The sequence below is a fragment of the Panthera tigris genome, chromosome B1, assembly GCF_018350195.1.
Source record: "Panthera tigris isolate Pti1 chromosome B1, P.tigris_Pti1_mat1.1, whole genome shotgun sequence".
NCBI lineage: Eukaryota > Metazoa > Chordata > Mammalia > Carnivora > Felidae > Panthera > Panthera tigris.
The window spans coordinates 121701162-121724317 of record NC_056663.1 but is presented as its reverse complement, the minus strand read 5'-3'; the positions used below and the strand labels follow the sequence as shown (position 1 = coordinate 121724317).

The 23156-nt window shown below is 37.5% G+C and overlaps 1 protein-coding gene and 1 pseudogene across 2 annotated transcripts; one reads left to right on the top strand and one right to left on the bottom strand.

Moving 5' to 3' along the window:
• Positions 1-4990: 4990 nt before the first annotated feature.
• Positions 4991-18802, bottom strand: LOC102970414 (alcohol dehydrogenase E chain). Of its 2 annotated transcripts, XM_007080970.3 has the most exons (9): positions 18750-18774; positions 15715-15816; positions 15118-15256; positions 13168-13255; positions 12851-13070; positions 10445-10705; positions 8615-8750; positions 7532-7670; positions 4991-5753 (listed from the first exon to the last, which is right to left on the bottom strand). In XM_007080970.3, the coding sequence occupies exons 1-9, from the start codon at positions 18765-18767 to the stop codon at positions 5729-5731; spliced, it is 1128 nt and encodes a 375-aa protein (XP_007081032.1). In that variant the 5' UTR covers positions 18768-18774; the 3' UTR covers positions 4991-5728. The 2 variants fall into 2 exon arrangements, with proteins under 2 accessions (XP_007081032.1, XP_042838641.1); XM_042982707.1 differs by lacking the exon at positions 15715-15816 and having other exon boundaries at positions 18750-18802.
• Positions 18803-20674: 1872 nt separating this feature from the next.
• Positions 20675-22155, top strand: LOC102954931 (annotated as a pseudogene).
• The last annotated feature ends 1001 nt before the right edge of the window (positions 22156-23156 follow it).

Below are 23156 nucleotides of genomic sequence, written 5' to 3'. Positions count from 1 at the left end.
AAGCAGCACCTACCTCCTGAATTTTATCTCAGATGGGGCTGTGTTTCCAAACCCCTTTTGAGGGCCCTGTGGCTTGGACCCATTCTGACACTCTGGGGGAGGGCCTCATTGAGCAATGGCCAGGTGCTGGCCCACCCCCAAAATGCTCATGCGACTGTGTCATTGCAGAGGCCCGGAAACTGTGGTTGGGTGCCAGTCCACCCCTGAAAAATTCACTTGATCATATAGCAACAGTGGTTCAGGGACTATGGTAAATCACACATGTGGCACCAGGCTTCACCGCACCCTAGTGTCTTTGTTCTAACACCAGCAAACATGGCTGTAATCTGGGGTCCATTGGGACCATTTCCTGTGGGTAGGCTATAAGGCCTCTGCCAAATGTCTTCCTGACAGGGGAACTGCCTCTCCCCATATGGCCCTCAGACCTTGCTGTCTGCTCCTGGGGATTCACTGTACCCACCAGAGCCCCACCAGGTATTGAGCTACAGAGTTTCTGATGCTGTGCTTCCCTGCTTATAGAGTCCTAATGGTAATGAAACCTTCTCTTTTCTCCTTTTTTCTTTTTCTTGTTCAGTTCCTTATGGGTGTTTCCATTCTTTCTTTCTCTCCAGCTGCTTTTGGGGGGAGGGCTTTTCCTATACTCTCCCCCCTCACTCCGTCCTCTCTCTGCAAACAAAATATCTCCCTGCCCTCTGCAGCTTCTCTCTTCCAGTTCACCTCTCTGTGCTGCCTACCTGCTGAGTTCTGTGGCTCAAGTTATGCAGATTGTTGTGTTAGTCCTTAGATCAATTTTCTAGGTGTGCAAAATGGTATGGTGCTGATCTAGCTGCATTTCAGGGATAAAAGAATCAGAGAATTTCCATGCTGCTCCGCCATCTTGACCCCTACCTTCAATCTCGGGGAAGAGTTTTTCATATGTAGTTCCCTCCACACACTTTCATTCTTTCTCTCTCTGTCACTTCTCTCTCCATTATCAGGGCTCCCTCCCATTTGCAGCACCCACAGCTCTTCTCTCCCCCAAGTCAACTCTCCGCAGCTCCTGCCTTCCACAATGTGGTGTTTTTTTCACCTCCAGTTGTGCATTTTTGCTCTCTCAGTCCTCAGATTGATTTCCTGGGTGTTCAAAATGTTTTGATATTTATCTAACTGTGTTTGAGGGAAGAGGCAAGCCTAGGATCTCCCTACTCCTCCATCTTAACTCCTTCCTGGGACATTTATAATTTAAATTTAGAATAAACTAAAATTTTGTTTGCTTTGAAATTGTAGTTATTACTCCTTAAGGTAATTGAATATGTTCAAAAACAGTGTAAATTATTGGTTTCTGGGTGAGTGGCAGTCTTTAAGCATCATATTTAGGTAACAATTATCTGGTGATCTTTCATACTTTCATTTCTAATAAATCTACTGAATTATTTGTTGAGATACCAACTGCCTGAAAGACTAAGTCTAGACAAGGAAACCAAATGGTTTTTCTCTCTAGTTATCATTGTTTATGAGGTAACTTAGTGAATTATTAAGCAACTTCTGTGTTCTCTTGATTCTGATAGAGTTGTGCAGATGGTCTTTTGGACACTGGGTCCCAAGTGAATAAAATGATCAAACCAAGTCCACATATATCACCATTAACCTCATCAAAATAGTGTTTGGCCCCAAGTATAGTGTTCTAATTCTGCTTTATACTTTCCCCACTTACTTTGGTTTCTCTTTTTATTTGTTGACCCGTTTCCTGAATATTACTAGGTATTTGACAAATAGAACTTAATATACATCAATAAAATTGTGACTTTAACATTTTTCAAGACTACTTAATAGAGATTATTTGTGCAATAATAATTTAACAGAATTAACTAGTCAAATGTCAAAGAAATGTAATTTTCAAATACAGACTTGCTCTCACTCTGCTTCAACTTCTGAGTGATTTTCTAATGAATCTTTCCAAATGACTTTCTTTCTAATACTAAACCAGCTTATGTGATTTGTAAAATGGCAAAGGTTAGTTAAGAGTTCAATTGTATTGCTTTTTGTTTACTTAATATTTCAGGGGGAACTGTGTCATTTTATCAGAGCTATTAGATAAACCGTCAACATGAAATTATTACTCTGCAAACTGAAAATTTTCTTAATTTTGATCGAGCTTGTTATGGCTGGCTAAAAGTAAGTACGTACATTAAGAGTTATATTTTCTTAAGGGAGGCCAGTGAATATGGAAATTTTTGTTTCTAGAGTTAAAATTTTTATTGCTGGAGACCAGCAGTACAGCCTGAGTATATGCACCATTATAGGCCTATCAGGATACCAGCCACTCCATTTTTATACTTTGATTTCAACTTGCCTCCTTTTCCATCAATGTCAATACAAATAGCCAGTGCTGGATGCAGAAGGCACCTACCCCCAACTTCCCCAGACACCCCATGGAGGACTGTGCCACTCTGTGAATATACTGACATGCCCACCTATGTCCCACTCTTCACTTGTTACCCATGACCTGGGAGGAAGGAGGGTGGGAGATTAATACAAGCCTCTGGGAAACCAGAAGGATTTTATGCCCACTCTTGTGATTTTAAATTTAGAACCATACTCTCTTTTTCTGGATCTCTTATCAGCAGCACCAGTATAAAACATTGGCACACTGAGTAATATGGGATCCACAGTATTTCAGGGTGTTTTCTTAGGGACGTTCTGAAGGCCGCCTTCACCCTAAATGTCTCCTTCAGCCTCTTTGACAAAACAATTAAACTATGTCCTACCTTTACATGGCGCTCCATAGTTGACAGAGCCCTTTCACAGCATCATCCTGTCTAATCTTTATGAAGCTGTATTGTCCTGGTAGAGTAATTTTTTTTTAATGAAAGCATCTTTCATAGGTTTATTGATCCATTACTTTCAGTTAATTGAGGTAGAGAAATCTTTTTAAATTTATAATAGTTTATCAAGCAATACAAATTTTTGTTTACCTACAATGTAATACTAATCTCATAGTAAAGAGTGGACAGAATTTTTTTTACATAGATATATGAAAAAAGAAGACAAATGCCTCAATCCAGTATCAAAAATGCAACAAAACTTTTTTTTTCCTTTTTACAATCTGAGTTCCATAACAAAGAAAAAAACGGTGACTTTTCCCCCCCCCCCAAGTTTTTATTTAAATTTCAGTTAACATATAGTGTAATATTAGTTTCAGGTGTAGAATGAAAAAGTTTGGTAGCTTCATGAAAGAAAGACTTTGATCTGTAAATAAATCACTTTCTCATCTACACACATTCTCGAGCACTTTTTTTTTGTGGCTTTTGATTTGGCTTCCTGGAAGCATGGACAGAAGAGAACACACACATGGGGACTTTATCAGTACCTCAGTTTTTTCTTTTAAAATTTTAAAAGTAAAGAATGATTTCTAAAAATAAGAAATATAGTCCATAATTTGGGCATGACCTAAGCAAAAATTTTTAATCTTTTTTCCATAGTTAAAAAGTTAGAATTTTCTGGCAATTTATTTCATGGAGATTTATCAAATGTACATCATCTCTCAATGCATTCCCAGTGCACAGACATTAGGGGACATTCCACAGTTGATGGTCCACCTCAGGTGTGTTTAGGTAAATTGTGCTGACTGTTAAGAGTTGCTGATTTGTTGTTCAATGAAAGCCCAGCTGACACAGGCATCATTTTATCACACTGATTCACATTTTGTTTGTAATCTTTCACCTCCCCATTTCTACACTGGTAAAAAAGTGATACCCCCTTTCTTCTTCCACTATCATCATGACTGAGGGGTTGGTCTGAAACTGTGAACAGTCTGTCAAACAGGGGTGTTGAAGGTGTTATCTGCTCTGACCTGGCTTATAGGGAACCCAAAATCACCTGGTGAGGTGGGGGGGTGGGGGTGCATGCACAGTGCTTCATCATTGGTTTGGATGGCGAAAGCTCTGTTACAATGGACCAAAGTATGTGAGTCAACAACACATAGATTTTGGATTTTGGCATTTCAACCTGTGGAGAATTTCTATCTGAAGCACGCAGCTTTGAGGCCCCCATAGTATCTTTTAAAAAGCTGTTCTGCAGAATTGGGATAAACCTTTAATGTTGTCACAATCTAGAGTTCTTTGTATTTGGGTGACCCGTTAATGCTGATACCATATGTCCTCTACAGTAAAAAGTGTGCCAAAGGCATTAAATTAATCTTTCAAACTTAAAAAAAAAAAGGTTTTGTGGTCCTTGTGTTTAGAGTAATTTTTTTTTTTTTAAAAAGGATAAAATGGGCTCAGAGAAGTTGAGTAACTTCCAGTTAAGGTCACAATTAAGTGGTAGATCACTTGCACTAAGTTTTAAGTCCTTTCCACAATATCAACAAATTGTAGACATGGAAGCAAATAACACTTTTGGAGAGAGACAACACCCCTTAAAGGAGTAAGCTTTTTAGCTTTTTATGTATATTTAGAGATAAAGCTTAAAATGCAAATCTTCCCTTGAGAGTGGGAAAGCATGAACAAATGACTACCATAGGCTTTTACATATTCAAAAAATTAAATTCCAGAATTCTAGATTTAAGACGTGGCAGTTAATAGAAAAGTTCTAATTTAAAAATAATTTCTATAGAATACACATCTGTATATGCACATATATTTACTTAGAAAACATATTTCTTTGGATGTTTGTGCCATTTCTTAGTTATATGTTGTGTCCATAGCTGTTTCATTCCCATCCCTACACTTCAAGCCGCCATATTACTTTTAAATTACCTTATGACTCATTTTCAATTAATTATAATAATTAACTATTTAGCCAATAAAGCACTTTCATGAGTAAAAAATACAGATTTTTGAATTTGGTTCTAGGAATAGTTCAATTTTCATATTTAATATCTGAATCTCGTATTTATCACATGTAGCATGAAATTGCTTCTGTTTTAAAAGAATAATTATATATTCATTGCAAACAGTATAAGAAGTAATAAATATACCTCCTTCTATCATATGAAAATATGTGACATTTCCCTAAAAAATTCCTTGAATTTAGAATATAGTTAATAATATGGTAACAACTTTGTGTGGTGACAGAAGGTAGCTAGACTTATCATTGTGATCACTTCCTAATGTAAATAAATGTTGAATCACTATGTTGTACATCTGAAACTAATATAAGATTATACGAATAAAGAGAAAAAAATTTCCTGCATATAGAAATTCTAGACCTTCTCTACTTGTAAATCTAAGTGTATCCTTTCCCAGATGATAGCGTTTCCCCTAGGGCTTTGGTACATTTCGTAAAAAGGAAAATATAGACAGTGGAAATACAGGTAGAAATAGAAGAGTTCAAGTGTGGTAGCTCATCATGTGTATGCTGGGGACAAGTGTAATGAGGACCTGCTCCCCTGGGTTTCAGTGACTGAGGGTGGCAAAGATACAAGAAGTGCAAGAAATACCTACCTTTCCTCAATGGTAAGGATGCCACAATTCAACATGAGTAAAATGAGTAAGAAGGAAAGTTTACTGGACTCAACTATGCAGCTGATATTGCATTTAGCTCTCACTTGAATTTTAAACATTTGCTTGAAAAAGGATTTTTAAAAAAAGGTGGATTTCATTTCATTTTTTGCTTCTTTTGGAAAGCTCTCCTGTGTAATTTATTGATTGCATTCCTGAAGAACAGAGTTAATGATGCTGTTTGGTTGATGGTTCCAGAAGGTGCAGGAGCCAAAAGACCTGCTCCAAAGGAAGGCATTTGTATGGTCTCAAAATGTCAGGATGGTGCGGAGGCTGAAACAGGAAATAAAACATGTTAATTGTTTTAATATTTGGATAACCCACATGTTCCATGTGGGAGTCCAGGGAGCATTCAGCTTTGAAGAAAATGTAAGACTTCAGCATTTAAAAGAGCAGTCCCTTTTTCAATACAGGCACACCTCACTCTATTCCTCTCTTTTTTTTTTTTTACACATTGAAGGTCTGTGGCAACCTCGTGTTGAGCAAGTCTACCAGTACTATTTTTCCAACAGCATTTGCTCACTTCATGTCTCTGTGTCACATTTTAGTAATTCTTACAATATTTCAAATTTTTTCATTGTTGTTATATTTGTTATGGTAATCTGTGATCAGTGATCTTTCCCGTTATTATGTAATTGTTTTGGGGCTACCACTAATGTGCCCATGTAAGACGGTGAACTTAATCGATACATATGGTATGTGTTCTGACTACGACTAGCATTCCCCTGTCTCTTTGTCTTTCCTGGGTCTCCCTATTTTCTGAGACACAATGATATTGAAATCATGCCAATTAATAACACTACAATGATCTCTAAGTGTTCTAGTGAAAGGAAGAATCAATGGATATGGCAAACTATTGTTGTATTTATTTATTTATTTATTTATTTATTTATTTATTTATTTATAAATAATATAATTTATTGTCAAATTGGCTAACCAACAGTGTGTACAGTGCACTCTTGCTTTTGGGGGTAGATTCCTGTGGTTCATTGCTTACATACAACACCCAGTTATTGCTGTTTTATTTTAAGAAATTGCCATAGTCACCCCAAACCTCAGCAACCCCCACCCCGATTAGTCAGCAACCAGCAACACTGGGGCAAGACTTTCACCAGCAAAAAGGTTACAACTCACTGAAAGCTCAGATGATGGTTTGCATTTTTTTGCAACACAATATTTTTTATGTTTATTTATTTTGAGAGAGAGAGGGTGAGAGAGCATGAGTGGGGGAGGGGCATAGAGAGAGGGAGAGAGAGAATCTCTGATGCAGGGCTTGATCCTGTGAACCATGAGATCATGACCTGAGACGAAATCAAGAGCTGGATGCTTAACCAACTGAGCACCCAGGTGCCCCGGCAAGATAATATTTTTTTAATCAAGGTATGTACATTACTTTTTCAGACATAATGCTATTGCACACTAGACTATAGTATAGTGTAAAAATAACTTTATATGCACTGGAAAAGCAAAAACTTTGTTTGACTTGCTTTACTGCAATATTCTCTTTATTGGAATTGAACCCACATTATCTCTAAGGTATGCCTATAATTTTTGTGAAAACTTCTTTGTAAACTGAAAAAAGAAAAAATTTTAAAAATTTTTAATGAAAAAAATTAGTGGTATCTGTATACAAAAAAATCCCAAGGTAACTCCAACTCCTTCCATAATGAGTAGGTCCTTAATACAATTTAAATTTATAGCCATTAATGATAACCCTTTTTAGGTGGCCAGAAAGAGGCTGCAGTGACTCCATATTATAATTAAGACTCTGTGACTCTGAATCTTTTTCTTTGCAAGGGTGACTGTTCTCTTGTAAATAAAGCTGGGGTGGCTCTGATCATCTAGATTTACTGTAACCAAAATAGTTTGGTTTCAGTAGAACAGGAAGTGCAAAGCAACTATTTTAATTTCTCACAATATGATGTAAAATGTGCTACATCCTAAGACTGAACTACTAATGGAGAACCAAGGCACTCCAATGTTTTTTTCATTCTTTTACCTTCTTTCTCTATTGGCCAACACCTACAATAAAAAAGAAATTTAATACCTACCTTTTTCCAGAGCGAAGCAGGTCAAATCCTTCATTTATTTTTTCAAGAGGCAAAACATGGGTTATTAATGGATCAAGTGAGAACTTCTTAGCCATAAAATCGGCCACAAGTTTAGGGACAGAATCTTTACTCTTAAAGCCTGAAAAGAAAATAACATCATTTAAGATTCAGCCATAGGTTAAGAGGAGAATTGGAGAGGAGGCTTTCCAAGTAGAATTGAAATGAAAGTTTATAGAAAGTGCTACATCCCACAGACTACAATTACTGAGGTTAATAACAGATAGTGTTTCAGTATCCTTTTGCCATGGTTAGACTTTTTAAAAATCCACCTAGATAAAGTGGGGTCCTTAATTATTAGCTCTCTCACAGAGAAATTATACTATGGGTGGTTATTCCCTTAGGGAGCAAATTTAGCAGTTACCTAAATTTAGGCAATGACAGCACACATGAATGACTGCTATGGATTTCCTGGGTCCTATGAGGTATTTCAGTGCCTTATACAGTCATGAGTATAAAAGAAGTGGGACTGAGAGATTCTAGTTAATTTATGGGGACACTAAAAGGTGTGTCTTGGAACCTTCTGTGAGCATCCTTATATCCGTATCTAGTTCATTTAACCATGTTGCTTTAAAAACATTTTTTTAAATGTTTATTTTTAAGAGAGAGAGCCAGAGTGCAAGCAGGGGAGGGGCAGAGGGAGAGAGAGAGGGAGACACAGAATATGAAGCAGGCTCAGGCTCTGCCCTGTCAGCACAGAGCCCGACGTGGGTCTTGAACTCACAAACCATGAGATCACAACCTGAGCCGAAGTCAGATGCTTAACTGAATGAGCCACCCAGGCACCCCTAACCATGTTGCTTTTTAAAAACTGGCTTTGGGGTGGGAGGGAGGGCAGGGTGGGTGATGGGTATTGAGGAGGGCACCTTTTGGGATGAGCACTGGGTGTTGTATGGAAACCAATTTGACAGTAAATTTCATATATTAAAAAATAAAAAATAAAAAAAAAAAACTGGCTTTGTCACTTGTAAAAGGGAAGAACTCCTGAGGTCCATAAGAATTTAGCCATCAAGCCTAACTACATACCACCAAAAACTGCTCCTTTCCAGGTACGTCCGCCCAATAGCAACATGGGGTTCATAGAGATATTTTGAGAATAAGGAGCTACTCCTACGATGACACTTACACCATATGACTCTTGGCAGCAGGACAAGGCAGCCAGCTGGAATAAAATTAATATTTAGCATCATTAAAGTGAATTTTCTGATAGTCCACACTCATGGTGCATGGTATCACGTAATATTGATTTAGCTAGATTGTGAGTGTGTGCAGGGAAGAGATTATGGCTTTTGCTTCTTCATTCCCCACTGTGCCTAGGATAGTGTTGTGGTTTTAGGAAATGCTCAGAAAAATTTTTTTTAATGAAACAGTGGATGAATGAATCTGTTGTATATGCTTAATTCTTCCTTATAAAATAATAGAGGCAAACATCATCACAAACATATCTACCTATTTATTTATTTTAAGTAGCTATTTTGAACTCAGTACTTGAACCAGGTGTTTTGATGGCAAACAAGATGTTAAGGTCAATTACATCATCAAAATTGGTGTGTTTGTCTACTTGATGGTCTTCTGGAACTTCAAAAGAAAGCTTCTTCATCCAGCCAAGTTTTTAATCATATTCCACAGTAAGAGAATTGTTGAGGATTCTCTAGCAATATATAATGGTTAACCCTTTGATTTTGGAGTATGATGTTTAGAAGACCAGATAACCTCAGAACATGTGGCTATTGGATATTTGGTAACTTCAAGTGAAGTAGCAATCTAATTTCACAGGAGAAAATAGAGGGAAAACAACAGAAAAAGGGCATAAGGAGAAAAGCTATAGCCTTAGAACTTTAGTCATCTGAAGTGAGTATATTGTCTCAAGTCAAGGCTACAAAGAGCTTTATTCTTAGGGTGGTTCCTCATGTTACCATTACTACTAGGATTTACTGGAGAACCTCAAAAGGGGGATTTGTTGGTTTCTGGGGACTTTCTTTCAGTAAGGTTCTAGGGAGTTCTGGGTAGGCGGGATATATATAACTGGAGATGTATTCCTCCTTGCAATTGATGATATTTATCATTGAAAGTAATGTTATGTATATTCCAAAGATTATGTAAACACTGCAAGATCAGAAACAGCACTGCATGTCAGTAAAACTAGCTAACATTTACTGAGCTTACCATCTGACAGGTCATGCTGTGCTAAGTATTTTACATGCATTATCTCATGTAATTTATAAACAGTGCTATGAGATATAGATCTCTTAAATTTTTTTGGTGGAAAAAATTGTTGAGTTTCAAAGGTATTCAACCCAACACATAGTTACTGGGTGCTTACTATGTGCCAGGAACTGTGCTCTCTGCTGTGGCAAAATAAGGCAGCATGGTAAATGGAAAAATGCAATATTTTCTGTTAATAAAATGATACTGGTCTAAAATTGGCCATTATTCCTCTGGCCAAAGTATGATATATGAAAGAAAATGGAAGTTTCTTAAAATGTAAAATATTGATAAACCATTTCATTATGAATGTGAGAAAGAAATCAAACTTGCCAATTTGAAAACAATTTATATTACCCATATTTACTTGTTTGAAATTTTTTTTACCAAAAATTAACAAAGTAAAATTATAGTGGTTTAATTTTATAAAAACCCTCTTTCCTCTCGAAAGGAGAAATATTACTTGAGACAGATTTGCTGAGCTGATGGAATTAAAGATTTCTCATAATAATAAGTAGAATAACCCAACAGGATATGGAAAATCACCTTAGTTTTAAAAATATTATTTATATATAATATTTATATTCTACTGCCTCAAAGTATACTATGAAATATAGAAGCAGATATCTCAAGGCATTTCATGTTACATACCATGGTGTCAAGCCGCCCAATGACTTCAAATGAAAAATCCACACCGCCACCACTCATCTCTTTTAGCACCTCCTGGATTGGTTTCTTGTAGTCCTGAGGGCTGATGCACTCAGTGGCACCCACCTCTTTGGCCTTTGCAAATTTGTCTTTGTTGATGTCCACCCCAATAATCCTGGACGCTCCTGCTGTTTTACAGCCTATGATAACAGACAGACCGACTCCTCCAAGGCCAAACACGGCACAGGTGGAGCCCTGGGTGACCTGTGTTTTCAGAAAATGCAAAAATGGATTAAATAATGATTGCCACTGGGGCACCTGGGTGGCTCAATAGGTGAAGCATCTGACTTCAGCTCAGGTCATGATCTCGCTGTTCATTGAGTTTGAACCCCATGTTGGGATTTGTGCTGACAGCTCAGAGCCTGGAGCCTGCTTTGGATTCTGTGTCTCCCTCTCTCTGTCCCTCCCCTGCTTGTACTCTGTCTTTCTCTCTCAAAAATAATCATTAAAAAAATAAAAATAAATGATTGCTAGAAAATGCCTAAGCTATATAAAGTGCTATGCCTTTTCTGTTATGAGGAGCTGTTCGAACTCTTACGTCCAGCCTTCTGCCAAATCTCTTTTGGCTTCAGTTGCTTTATGTTTAAATTGAGGTGGCTGAACTAGATGAGTGGTTCTCAAACGTTGCTGGACATTAGACTCACCTGGGGAGCTTCAAAACATCTCAATGCCTAGGTCACAGCTTATAACAAATTCCATCAGAATTTCTGCAGGTGGGACCCAGTCCCCAGGTGACTCCAATGAGAAACTCAGGCTGGGAGCCAGTGCCCTAAATGCCAGGGACTCCCGTCTTGAATCGAATCTAGTAGCTCAAATCTATCAACAGTTTTAGTATATCAAACACAGAAATGCAAAGTTTTGGGAAATGAAATAATAAGTGGAAAAGATTATTCTGGGAGACTGAAAAATAATTCAGTGAAACCTTCAATAATTAAGTATTTGTTTCATTAACTTTCAGCATCATGACCAGTATCATGAGAGCATAAATTACCTGTGAAATATAGAAGAGTTAACCTTAGTTTAGAGGAAAGCCCAAGAACAGGGGAAATTTAACAGATAACTAAGATAATATAGCTTGAGATCACTGTGATCTTATTGGGTCTTTATCCCTGCTTTAAAAAATATACTAATGAGCAATAATGCAATCAAAAGTTGGTCTATATTTTATTAATGGTTGAAAATAATTATGAATGCTCTCAGTTTCTGCTCTGTGTCTAGGCTCAGCTAGACCATCTGTTTAAACAGATGATGCAGTTGCATAAGAGACTCAGTGCTAGAGCCACAGAATTTGGAAAACTCATGCTTTCAATTGTTTTAGTTGGCTAGAGACTGTTTAGTAAACCTAGTCTGCTGTAATCAGCCTTCAGTGTGGCTGTTGATTTCTCCTATCCCAAGTAACTATACTCTGGGATATAACACCACTTTTTACCTTACTTAGAAAAATTTGAGACTTGTAATTGTGATCTAAAGGTGAAGGTAATTATGTATCCTGGTTTAAGATTCAGCAGGAATTTTGAGAGATAGGCCAATCACAATTCTCATACTAACCAGCTGTGAGATCTTGGGCAAATAGCTTTATGTCTCCGGGTTTCCATTTCACAAAATGAAGGAATACTGCTAGATTTCCATACTTTTGGGAAGAGGAATTTCTGTTTAAAGAATTTCTCTTTAAAATCTACCACCTCTGAACTGTGTGTATATACATGTGTGTGCAGAAGATGAGATGTAGCAGTGAAATCCCCTAATGACTGGATTAATGCAAAGTGCATTACTGAAGCTTTATTACTTCCTTTGTAGGGATCCACAGAGTGGGTGGGTTGGTAACTCTTGGTTTGGAGGTGCACTATATAAGGCTTTGGAATCTACTGTTCATCCCAATTCTGAGAGTAAAAGATCCATGGACTAGATGCTAGTCAGAGGTGATCTCTTCATCTTATTTACTGTTGTTGCCTCTAAAGTTAGCAGAACCTACTATGCCTGATGCATGTTGGTGTTAACAGTACAATAAATTACTAAATGAGCTCCAAGCTCTAAAATTTAGTAATCACATAAAGAACAATTGTAGAATAATTATTGAAAATTACATCTTTACTTTTTCTTAACTAAGCGTCAATAGCATTTTCATCTGTGATAAATAAATTTTCTAGGATATGCTCATCAATTCCTTCTGAGGCCATTTTTACAGTCATAACTGATACCCTAAATTTTATCAATGTTATTGTGATAGCAGGAGGAAAATCTACCAGTAAATCTATGAAGAACGATCTCTGATTCCTGTGAGAAATTGCTCTCCTCTTGGTTCTTGATAGTCTGAGTGTAACTGGTTTTATCAACCATTGTCTTTCCTACCTTGGCAACTTTGACTGCAGACCCATAACCAGTAGAAAATCCACAGCCAATGAGACAGACTTTCTCCAGTGGTGAGGCTTCGTCAATCTTGGCCACTGAGATCTCATCCACCACTGTGTACTGGGAGAAGGTGCTGATGCCAAGGAAATGGTAAATGGGCTTCCCTCTGCAGGTGAATCTGATGGTACCATCCTGCATGGTCCCCCGAGGCATGTTCAGACTGGCCAGTGCAACACATAGACACACAAGGGCATGAGACAGTAGCATAACGGATGTGTAAATCCATTGCCTGTGTAAGGAGAGTATCAGAAACTTACTCGTTTTTCACGCAGAAGTTGCCTTCTGGGTGTTTACAAACATTGCATTTTCCACACTGGGGAGTAAAGAGTGGAATGACTTTGTCACCTGGAGGGTATAAAACAAATTCTTCTTAAATTTCTACCCAGGAATTAATACAGCAAGAACCAGAAGCTTATGCATATGTATTAGAGGTGTGTCTTTGAAGTCTCCAAGAAATAGGGTTCACCACTATGTTGTTGGTCATTGCCAGCCAGCATTGTTATTGGTTTGGGTTTCCATGTGCCTGAAGATTCTCAAAGAGGAAATGCAAATATCAGAAACGACATAGATTTAAAAAATATTTCTGCCATATTAATAGTTATCTTTTGTTGTGTGCCTTTATTCTTGAGAGTTTTATATATATCATTTAAGCCTCGGTAATTAAATGTTCTCATGTAACTGTAAACATAAATTTTAGCTGTGAGCAGGCTGGTATTCTTCCACTAGATGCCAGGGAAATCTGCTACTTTGTAATAGTTTGAAATAAAGTAAAAATGAGTGTTTGAACAACCATTTCTTGGCTTTTCAAAGTGACTATGCTTTTAAGTTTGTTTGTTTGTTTTTAAGGAAAACTAACAAAAATGGGAAAAAGAAGAATTCAAGAAATCCCTTTGTAAACCTCATCAATGAGTTAGGCACTTTCTTAAAGGATAAAAACTGACTTTCAAATGTTTGTGGCTGATAACTTAATTTGTAAATTATCTATTTTTTCTGCTATGATTAAGGGATCAGGGTGAAAAGTAAGGGTGTTGTTTATTATTAATTAATTTTCCCTCCACTGGTGAACTCTACCAAAAATTTATTTTTTATTTTTTAAATATAATTTATTGTCAAGTTGACTAACATGCAGTGTACACGATGTGTTCTTGGTTTGGGGGATAGATTCCTGTGATTCATCATTTACATACAACACCCAGTGCTCATCCCAACAAGTGCCCTCCTCAATGCCCATCATCCATTTATTAATTTATTTCTGAGTAAAGGAAATATTAAGAGCTGAAACACAAACCAGACAATTGACCTGTTCACAGGTCAATTAAGTATTCGGTAATGGGGGAGGCCAAATCCATTGGTAAATTGATTTTTTTAGAATTAGACAAAATTTTCATTTTTAATCACCTATGCTACCTAGCCACAAGACCTAGAAAAATGGTCAGGCCATAACATCTAATTGAAAAATTTCTATGCCTATCATCTCCATATAAAATTTCCATCTATTCACCCTTTAAAAATATTTATCTATATTAATATAAAATTAGAATAAAATCTATATTAAAGATAAAATAGTACTTTGTCACCAGTCACATTTAACCATGGTTAAAGGTAATAACACAGATATTGTTTATGGCAGGGTGTCTTCTGCTAGGTCTATTTCATTCCCTTCCATCTAGTCTGTTTTGTTCATTTAATGTTCAAGAAGGGAGGCCATACTGGAAGAGGAAGTCAGTGAATGAGTCTCTTCCCACCTAAGAGTAGGTCATGTAGACTCAGTTAAAGCCTCATGGCCCCCATCCTGTGAAATCAGTACACAACAGTTTCCATATAGTGATGTGGAGGGTCAGGACATAGACTTTTGTTTTCTTATTTTGTCCCATTTGTAGGTCTCTTTGGACCTGACAGAACATAGTACTCAGCAACACTCAAATGGAAATTATTTGTTTATGAACTCTAACCTTGGCAGTCACTGCGTCTCACTTGATCTTTATGTGTTCCCGGGATCTAACCCAGTGCCTGGCATCTAATAGGCACTTGCTAAAGGAGAGAAAACATGATTGCATGAATGCACACATGTCTGAGTCAGGCAAGGGAGGGAAGAAAGGAGGAGACCTATGTTCTAGTCCCAGCTCAGCCATGACCTTCTGCAAGGTCTTTCCAGGCTGCATGATCTTGTTCTTGAACTGTGAATTCCCGAAGTGTGAATTCTGTACCTGGTTTTACTGTCGTCACACCTTCTCCAACACTTTCCACAATGCCAGCTGCCTCATGGCCTAAGATCGCAGGGAGAGGCGTGATAATTGTTCCACTAACCACATGGTCATCTGAACGACAGATTCCTGTGGCCACCATCTACATGGGAAAGGGAGGATGATTAGATACAGAAAAGAATAGGACACTTATCTTTTCCTCATCAAACAATTTGGAATAGTCTGTGAAACATTTTTTTTCTGAAATAAAGTCTTAATATACAAGAATGTATCCTTTTTATAGAAGTAGAAATTGCAGATTAGCACTAGGAAAGTTGTCACTCAAATTATACCAGCTGATGCTAATTGATGTTGAAATCTTGATGTACATCCCTTTATACTTTTTTCCTGTAGAAACATGTAAATTATTTTTTATTTTATTGGGATTAGACTGTATATACCCTGGTTCCTTTTTAAAAACTTAACAACTTGTATTTGTATCTTTCTTGACGATAAGTGTTTGGATCACCATATAGAAAGTGCCTTTTAACGGATTTTTGCTTATTTCCACTTTTACCATTTTTGGAGCCTAAAATTAAAAAACTGGAAAAAATGTTTCACCTTAATACGAACTTCATGGGCCTTAGGGGGTGCAACCTCCACCTCCTCAATGGAAAAGGGTTTCTTTAACTCCCACAGCACAGCTGCTTTGCATTTGATCACCTGGAAATTGAATAGAAAGATGCTACTAGTTTTTCCCCATTCTTAAAGTCAGGTATAGTGACTTTCATCTTGTTACGTGCAACATGTTCCCTCATGTCTGGACCCTAAAATGTCCCATAGAAATGAAGGAAGGACCTCTGATTTACAAAGAGAATAAAAATACCTTTTTAAAAAACAGGCAAAGCAATCGCACAAGGAAAGAGAAACAGGATTAACTATAATGAGACATTGAGATAAAATGGAATATATTCTTTCAGGCCATCTTCATGTTGCTTTTTGTTTGCCAAGGGTTGTTTATTCCTGATATTTCCTAATGTCCTTAACTCGGTTGTTTACCCGCGACTGTTGGCTGGTGTGTGAAATTCTAAATCAACATAATTTTGCTGACAGGTTTAGTGCTGTTCACATAAAAGCTATTGCCCTCTTGCTCAATTCTCTGCTGAAGCCCAAATAATCTAACTTTATGATTTCGGTTGCACATTGGCCTCCCTACCTAGGATGAGTTTTTTTTTTCTCTATTTGCCTGTTCTCTTCCCTTGACTTTGTTTTCCTTACTGCTTGTGGTTGCTACTTGCTTGCATCACTCATTTGAAAGTTAGCTTTGGCAGTGCTGTTTTGTTGTCTGATTTATGTGTAGAAATTCCTTCCAGATTAGATTTGCAACAAAAATTTCAGAGGTTATAGCTGTATACACACACTCACACACACCTATGTACACATGTACGTATATATTTAAAAATGGGAGAATGGTGTGCTTGAATTTCTAGCTAGCACAGTTTACCCATTGGGGTTCTTAAAAATAAAAGTTGAAAACATATTTTTAGTGGTTGGGATTATAATATAAAGCTGTCTTCATTGTTGCAAAGCTTACAAAATTAAGGGAGTTTTCTCCTAGAAAGAATTGACTTAATTGCAAATATGATAAAAAAATTTTCAATGCAGATTTATCCTTTTGACAATTTATTTTCATGTTAAATCCCCCCCAGTTTTCAAGGTGTTTGCCAGGGTCAATGCCACAATAGATATGAAAATTCTTGGAAATAATACGCTAAGGGTAGATAAGTCCTGACTACAAGGTCCTGTCTTGGGTGAATTACATACTTGATCTTTAAACCTCACAATGATGTTACCAGGGCAGTATTATTGAATTATTGGTCTTATTTTACAGATGAAAAGATTGAGGCTCAATGGACTCCATAATTGACTAATTTTCCCAAAGTCACAAAGCTGGCTGTCCAGAGAATTAAGATCAATGCAACTTTATTTTTTTACTACTCCATGGTAGTGAAAAGAGATTAAACAATAATAGCAGTAACAATATAACAGCAGTGACTAACATTTGTTGAATTATTTCTTTTTACAATCTTTTTTTTAAGTTTATTTATTTTTGAGAGAGAGAGAGACAGAGCATGAGTAGGGGAGGGGCAGAGAGAGAGGTAGACACAGAATCCGAAGCAGGCTCCAGGCTCCACGCTGTCAGCACAGAGCCTGATGCGGGGCTCGAACTCACAGACTGTGAGATCATGATCTGAGCCGAAATCGGACACTCAACCGACTGAGCCACCCAGGTGCCCCTGTTGAATTGTTTCTATGTACCAGGCACTGTTACAAGTGCATTACAGTATTAATTTATTAAATTCTCACACCACCTTATAAAATGGTATTATTATTGCCATTTGGCGTTTGAGGAGACTATAATGCAGGAAGGGTAAACAGAAATGGGTGTTATCACAAAGCTAAAGGTGATTAATGCTGCACCCAAAGATTTATTGTTTTCATTAATACATTTGGTTTGCACATTTGCTCTCTGAACTCCTTTTAAGCTTAGTTTTGGCATATTTAATTGTTCTTTTTCCTAACTATTCCTCATTTGAAATGTAACTTGCCATTGTAAATACTAACCAGTAATGAATTAAAATAAAGAGATTTGGAATAAGAAAACTGACAACTGGCGACCCATGTGGTTTCCAACCAATCTAATTGATATAGGAGTGTTGTGTCACACAGTGTGTGTAGAAACCTCGGAATCTTTAAGTTATCATAGCAAGATAGTGTATGGTGTGATCCACTCCTAACATAACACATGTCCTAGAAACAGTTGCATAGACTTTTGTAATTGAGGTAGGTTAAACAATATGAGTTGCTTGTATTGAATGACCACATGTGTTTCTGTGCACCTAAGCACATTGAACAAATGAGCATGAATCCATGGAAGACTTAGAACTGATTATCTCTGTTCTCAGTGCTAATAAGTGATTCAAACTGTATCACTATTATTTTTATTTTGTAAATCCATGTTGACTTTTGTGTGGAGAAGATACTGTTCCACAGGATTTCTATGGAAATTTCCTGGATTCTGCACAGTAGGGCCCTTGTAATTCAGAATTTGCATGTTGATGCTGGCTTGCTTATTAATCTTGATTGTTCTAAAGTTTTGAAATCAGTGTGCCTTTTGTAAGAGATTTTATAGGAAGGTTCAAAGTATATCTCAAAGTCCTCTGAGTCAAATTCCTCTCATAAAACTTTTGTCAGGTCTAACTTTCCTGTGTTCCCAAAAAGAATATGATTACAAAAAACATTTAAATTATGGTTTTTTATTATAAAGAAAACTCCTTGATTAAAAACATAGAATGTTAGATTTACAAATATATTTATGATTGACTATAACTACTGCACATGTATTTAATACAGGAAGTAAAGATTTTATTAAGTACAGATGCTATGCATTCTTGATAAAGATATTTAGGAATAGCCTATTTTTAACTGTAGTTTAATATACATTGAGTATTGAAGCACACACTCTGTTTTGTATTTCAGTACACATTGTTTCTAATTTATATATGCATTTTAAATTATTCATTAATACTATATCTTTGTGAATTATATAGTAAGAATATATTTCCAAAAGTAGAAACAAAATTTTTTTTGCTTACTTTTCCTGCTGTGCTCATCGTTCCGTTTTCTCTGCAGACCAGGAGACTGGTGAATTCTTATAGACTCTTCTGTTTGAGTAGATAAAGCTGATATGTTATACAGATATTTTGTTTGCTTGAGTAACTGCCCATTCCACACATGTGATCTGGGGTCTTTAAGCCACACCTATCAGCTTTTTCTCAAGCCAAGTCAAATCAGGAAGAAAAGCGCACTGAGCCAGCATCCAAACCTTTGACTTTGCACCTTGCCAATTTCAGTTAATATATTGGGTTCATTAGGTAAATTTTAACCTCGCTCTCTTTTTTTCCTAGATTGCATATTTCTTCTCTTTCCATCCCACATAGGGTGTTCGGAGTTGTTTGCCCTTCATGTGAGCTAATCTCCAACTTCTAGTCCATATGTTGCAGTTCGAAAAGAGGAGTAAGGAAGCAGCACAAATGATATTGGACAGAGAGTGCTCTGAGCCAGAGGAATAGGTTTGATTTAGCACTCTTTTCATAGAAGGGACGTTGGACAACAATGAGTCACAGCACAGACACTCACCTCTACCTGTCATAACAGGGAGTTTGGAGCAGTGGTTATGGCTTGGCAGACCCTATGCTTACTAGCTGTGTGCAGTTGGATTTATTATTTATCTGTCTTTGGCCTTAATTTTCTTACCTATAAAATGAGGATGACTGTTGGTACCCCCTCGAGGAGTTGTTTGAGGAAAACTGAGATAATCCTTTTAAAGCACTTCTCAGGGTGCCTGACAAATAGGACAACCTTCAGTGAATATTAGCTACTCACTAAGGTTTCAGTGCTGACAACCTTACTTTCTTTTTGTTCTCCCAGCCCTCTAGGGGCTGAATGTTAATGTTCTCTGTGGCCTAACATGCCTTTGTGATCTTTCAGCTTTTCAACAATTGTGCAGCCAGTTTTCGGTAATAAATCTACTTTGTTTGAAATACAGAGTTTTCTATTTTCCTAACTGGACACTGATACAGTTCTTGGCACCAAAAGTGCTCCCAGAAGCATACTGTCTAGCAAACCATAGTATTACACAGACTGAGTTAATTTACCCAGACTGAGTCTTTTTAATGGTTACCATGTGCTGACATAGAAAGCACTGGAATGAGTATGTTAAAGGGGGTTGAGAAGAAAGGAAAAGAATCCAGAATCATCAACAGAAGAGAAACCAATAGATGACTAACAGGACCCACTTGCTCTTTTCCATTATAGATTTCACGTAGGCCTGATCTGCCACGGTTTGCACACCGCCCATTATGTTTTCAAGTAGTTTTCCAGAGCACTTTGAAGACGTTTGAAGTATTGTACCTTTCGAATCCCTGTATGATACAGTCACTGAAAATGTTATGCTCAGCCATATATGCCTATTTGCATGATGCTACAAAACTTGTTTTAGAATTTTCATTCATTTTGTATTTTAAGAGTCCTAGAATATAAACAATTCTTTTGTGTTCATCACTTTTCCAGTTTTTGATTTTTCATTTTCATTTTTACCAAAATTATACATGCATATACATATGCAAAACTTTTTTCTACAAAGCCTCCTAAGAAAAACAGCTGTACTTGCTTTCCTGCTTTTTCCTACATTTACTCTTCCCTACAAGCCACTGCTGTCAACTTTCGAAACTTATTATTTTGTTTTTTTATTTCCACATCTCCAAGTAGCATGCATATATTACTAACTTGGTTTTGCTTTGGACATTCCTATTAACTTTCCATTTGGGAGGATGAAAATTTGGGGCAGTCATTACCACAAAAATGCTCTACTTCTGGGGGTGGAGAGAGTGAGGAGGAAGAGGAGGGGGGCCATCCCACAATACCAGGCGGGAGGGCAGTAGGTGGTTTGTATCTGGGCTGTGAGGTGCTCAGTGCCTCAGACGTTGCTGCTTCTGTCTCTTTAATGCGAGAGGAAGCAATGCAGTGGAATTGGTGGAAACTGGCAGAGCTGTAGATGTTACTAGAGGAGGAGATCCCTGTGGCAAGATGGCACTGATGGAGAGTTACCAGAATCTGACCCGGGTGGTGGGCTACTGTGAAAACAACTACATACAGGCTGCAGACAAGAGAAAAGCTTTAGAAGAGTCCAAAGCCTACACAACCCAATCCATAGCTAGACTTGCTTCTCAAATAAATGCACTGGCCAACAATGTACTCCAGTTGCTGGATATCCAAACCTCTCAGCTTTGGAGAATGGAGCCTTCCACCAATCATATGTCACAGACCGTGGACATTCATAAAGAGAAAGTGTCTTGAAGAGACATTGGCATTTTGACAACAAATAAGAATACACCAAGAACTCACAAAATAATAGCACCTGCACATATGGAGCGCTCTGTAAGGTGTATTCAGAAACCTATTGACTATACAATTCTGGATGTTGTGGGCCGTGGTGTCAAGCATGGAAATACCCAGCCTGCAAGAACTGGCACACTGTCCAGAACAAATCTTCCTACTCAGAAACCTCCAAGCCCTCACATGTCAGGCCGGGGAACACTGGGACAAAATACTCCTTACAAAACCCTGGAACCTGTTAAACCCCCAGCAGTTCCTAATGACTACATGATAAGTCCTGCTAGGCTCAGAAGTCAGCATAGTCCAGGCAGGACGGCTTCTTTACACCAGACACCGAGGACACACAGTAGAAGTAGTGGGGGGGGAGTAGAAGTCGAGAAAGCAGTGGAAGCAGCACTATTGGCATCCCCATTGCCATGCCTATATTTCACCACCCACTATTGGACCAGCAGCCCCAGGCTCAGGTCCCAGTTCCCAGTACGGCACAATGACCAGGCAGATTTCTCGACACAACTCGACCACTTCCTCGATGTCTTCTGGTGGATACAGACGAACTCCCTCTTTGCTCAATTTTCTGCTCCTCAGCCTCATGTTAACAGAGGTCCACTTTATTCTCAGAATTCAATTTCTGTTGCTCTCACCCCTACCCCTATGCCTCAGTTGACTCCACAGATAACCTCTCACAGGCTTCGTGGCCAGGATGTAGGAAAGCATTGCTGATAGTCCAACTCCACCACCACCACCTCTCCCAGATGACATTCCCATGTTTGATGAGTCTCCGCCTCCGCCACCACCCCCAGTGGATTATGAGGATGAAGAGTCTGCAGTAGTTCAGTATAATGATCCACATGCAGATGGGGATCCTGCTTGGGTCCCAAGAATTACATGGAGAAATTTGTGGCACTATATGATTATATGAAAGACAAGGACGATGAGCTATCATTTATGGAGGGTGCAATCATTTATGTGATAAAGAAGAATGATGATGGCTGGTATGAAGGAGTCTGCAATCAAGTGACTGGTCTGTTCCCTGGGAACTGTGTTGAATCAATCATGCGCTATGCTGATTACATTTTTGCTTTTAAAGCAGGTTCTTCTTATTAGTCATACTGTGGGATTATTATGGTTAACAGAGTTGTCTTAAAATATTTTCAAACGTGCCCATATTTTCAGGACATGCTGTTTTATTGGTATAATTGAATGTCTACCTGTAGGCATAAGTCTTTGAGGCAGTTTGTGTATTGCTAATCAGCAATTAATACAGGAGGCTGTCCATACCTGATAATGCTTATGTACTTACACAGTTAACTTTATGACCAGCCTAAGTATTCTGGGGGAGTGGTGTAGAATATTTAACAAATCATGATTCAGACCGTACCATTACATGTTTCCATGCGGCATGGTTACTAACGCTATGTCAGACTAATATTAAAACCAGAAAACTACAATCCTCGTGCTGGTCATACTTTCCGTTTAGATTTTCTCATTATTGAAATATACTATTTGTTTAAAGCATGCATACAAATTTATGTATTGAAATATACATAAAAAATCCAAGATGCTTCCAATTTGTGTAATATTTACTTGGAGTACTCGTACTTAGGTCTCATGAAATGAATTGAGTCTCTAAGGTCTCTATGTGAAACAAAACAAAGGGTTATCTGTAATGTTGTAATTTGTACCTAAGTTTTTTAATGGGTGAATTTGCGTTATAAATTTTTTCCATTCATAAATACATAAATGAACCAAAGATTTTTGTCCTTTCCCTCACTGGTTTGCTTATAAAATAAATGAGTAAATTTAAAAAATATTCTACTTCTCTCTTGTTTCCCGAAAGAATAACAGAATAATTTGTTATTAGGACTATGTAAATGTTACATATAGGTGAACCATTTAGTTTGCAGTGGTTTTTTTTTTTCCCCTTTACCTAAACAATTCTGTTTTTCCTAGGATTATATATTGTTCGTTTTTTTTTGTTTGTTTGTTTTGTTTTGTTTTGTTTTTGTTTTTTTTTTTAACTAGCTTAGTAGGGCACTTGGGTGGATCAGTTGGTTAAGAGTCTGACTCTTGGTTTTGGCTCAGGTCATGATCTCGTAGTTTTGTGA

Coding starts and splice junctions, on each gene's coding strand:
- LOC102970414 (XM_007080970.3), bottom strand. Junction 10,706..12,850: donor CTGCAGTCAAAGTTGCCAAG/GTAGGAAAGACA, acceptor CTGAAAACACAG/GTCACCCAGGGCTCCACCTG. Junction 8,751..10,444: donor TTGGGCGGCTTGACACCATG/GTATGTAACATG, acceptor ATTTTATTCCAG/CTGGCTGCCTTGTCCTGCTG.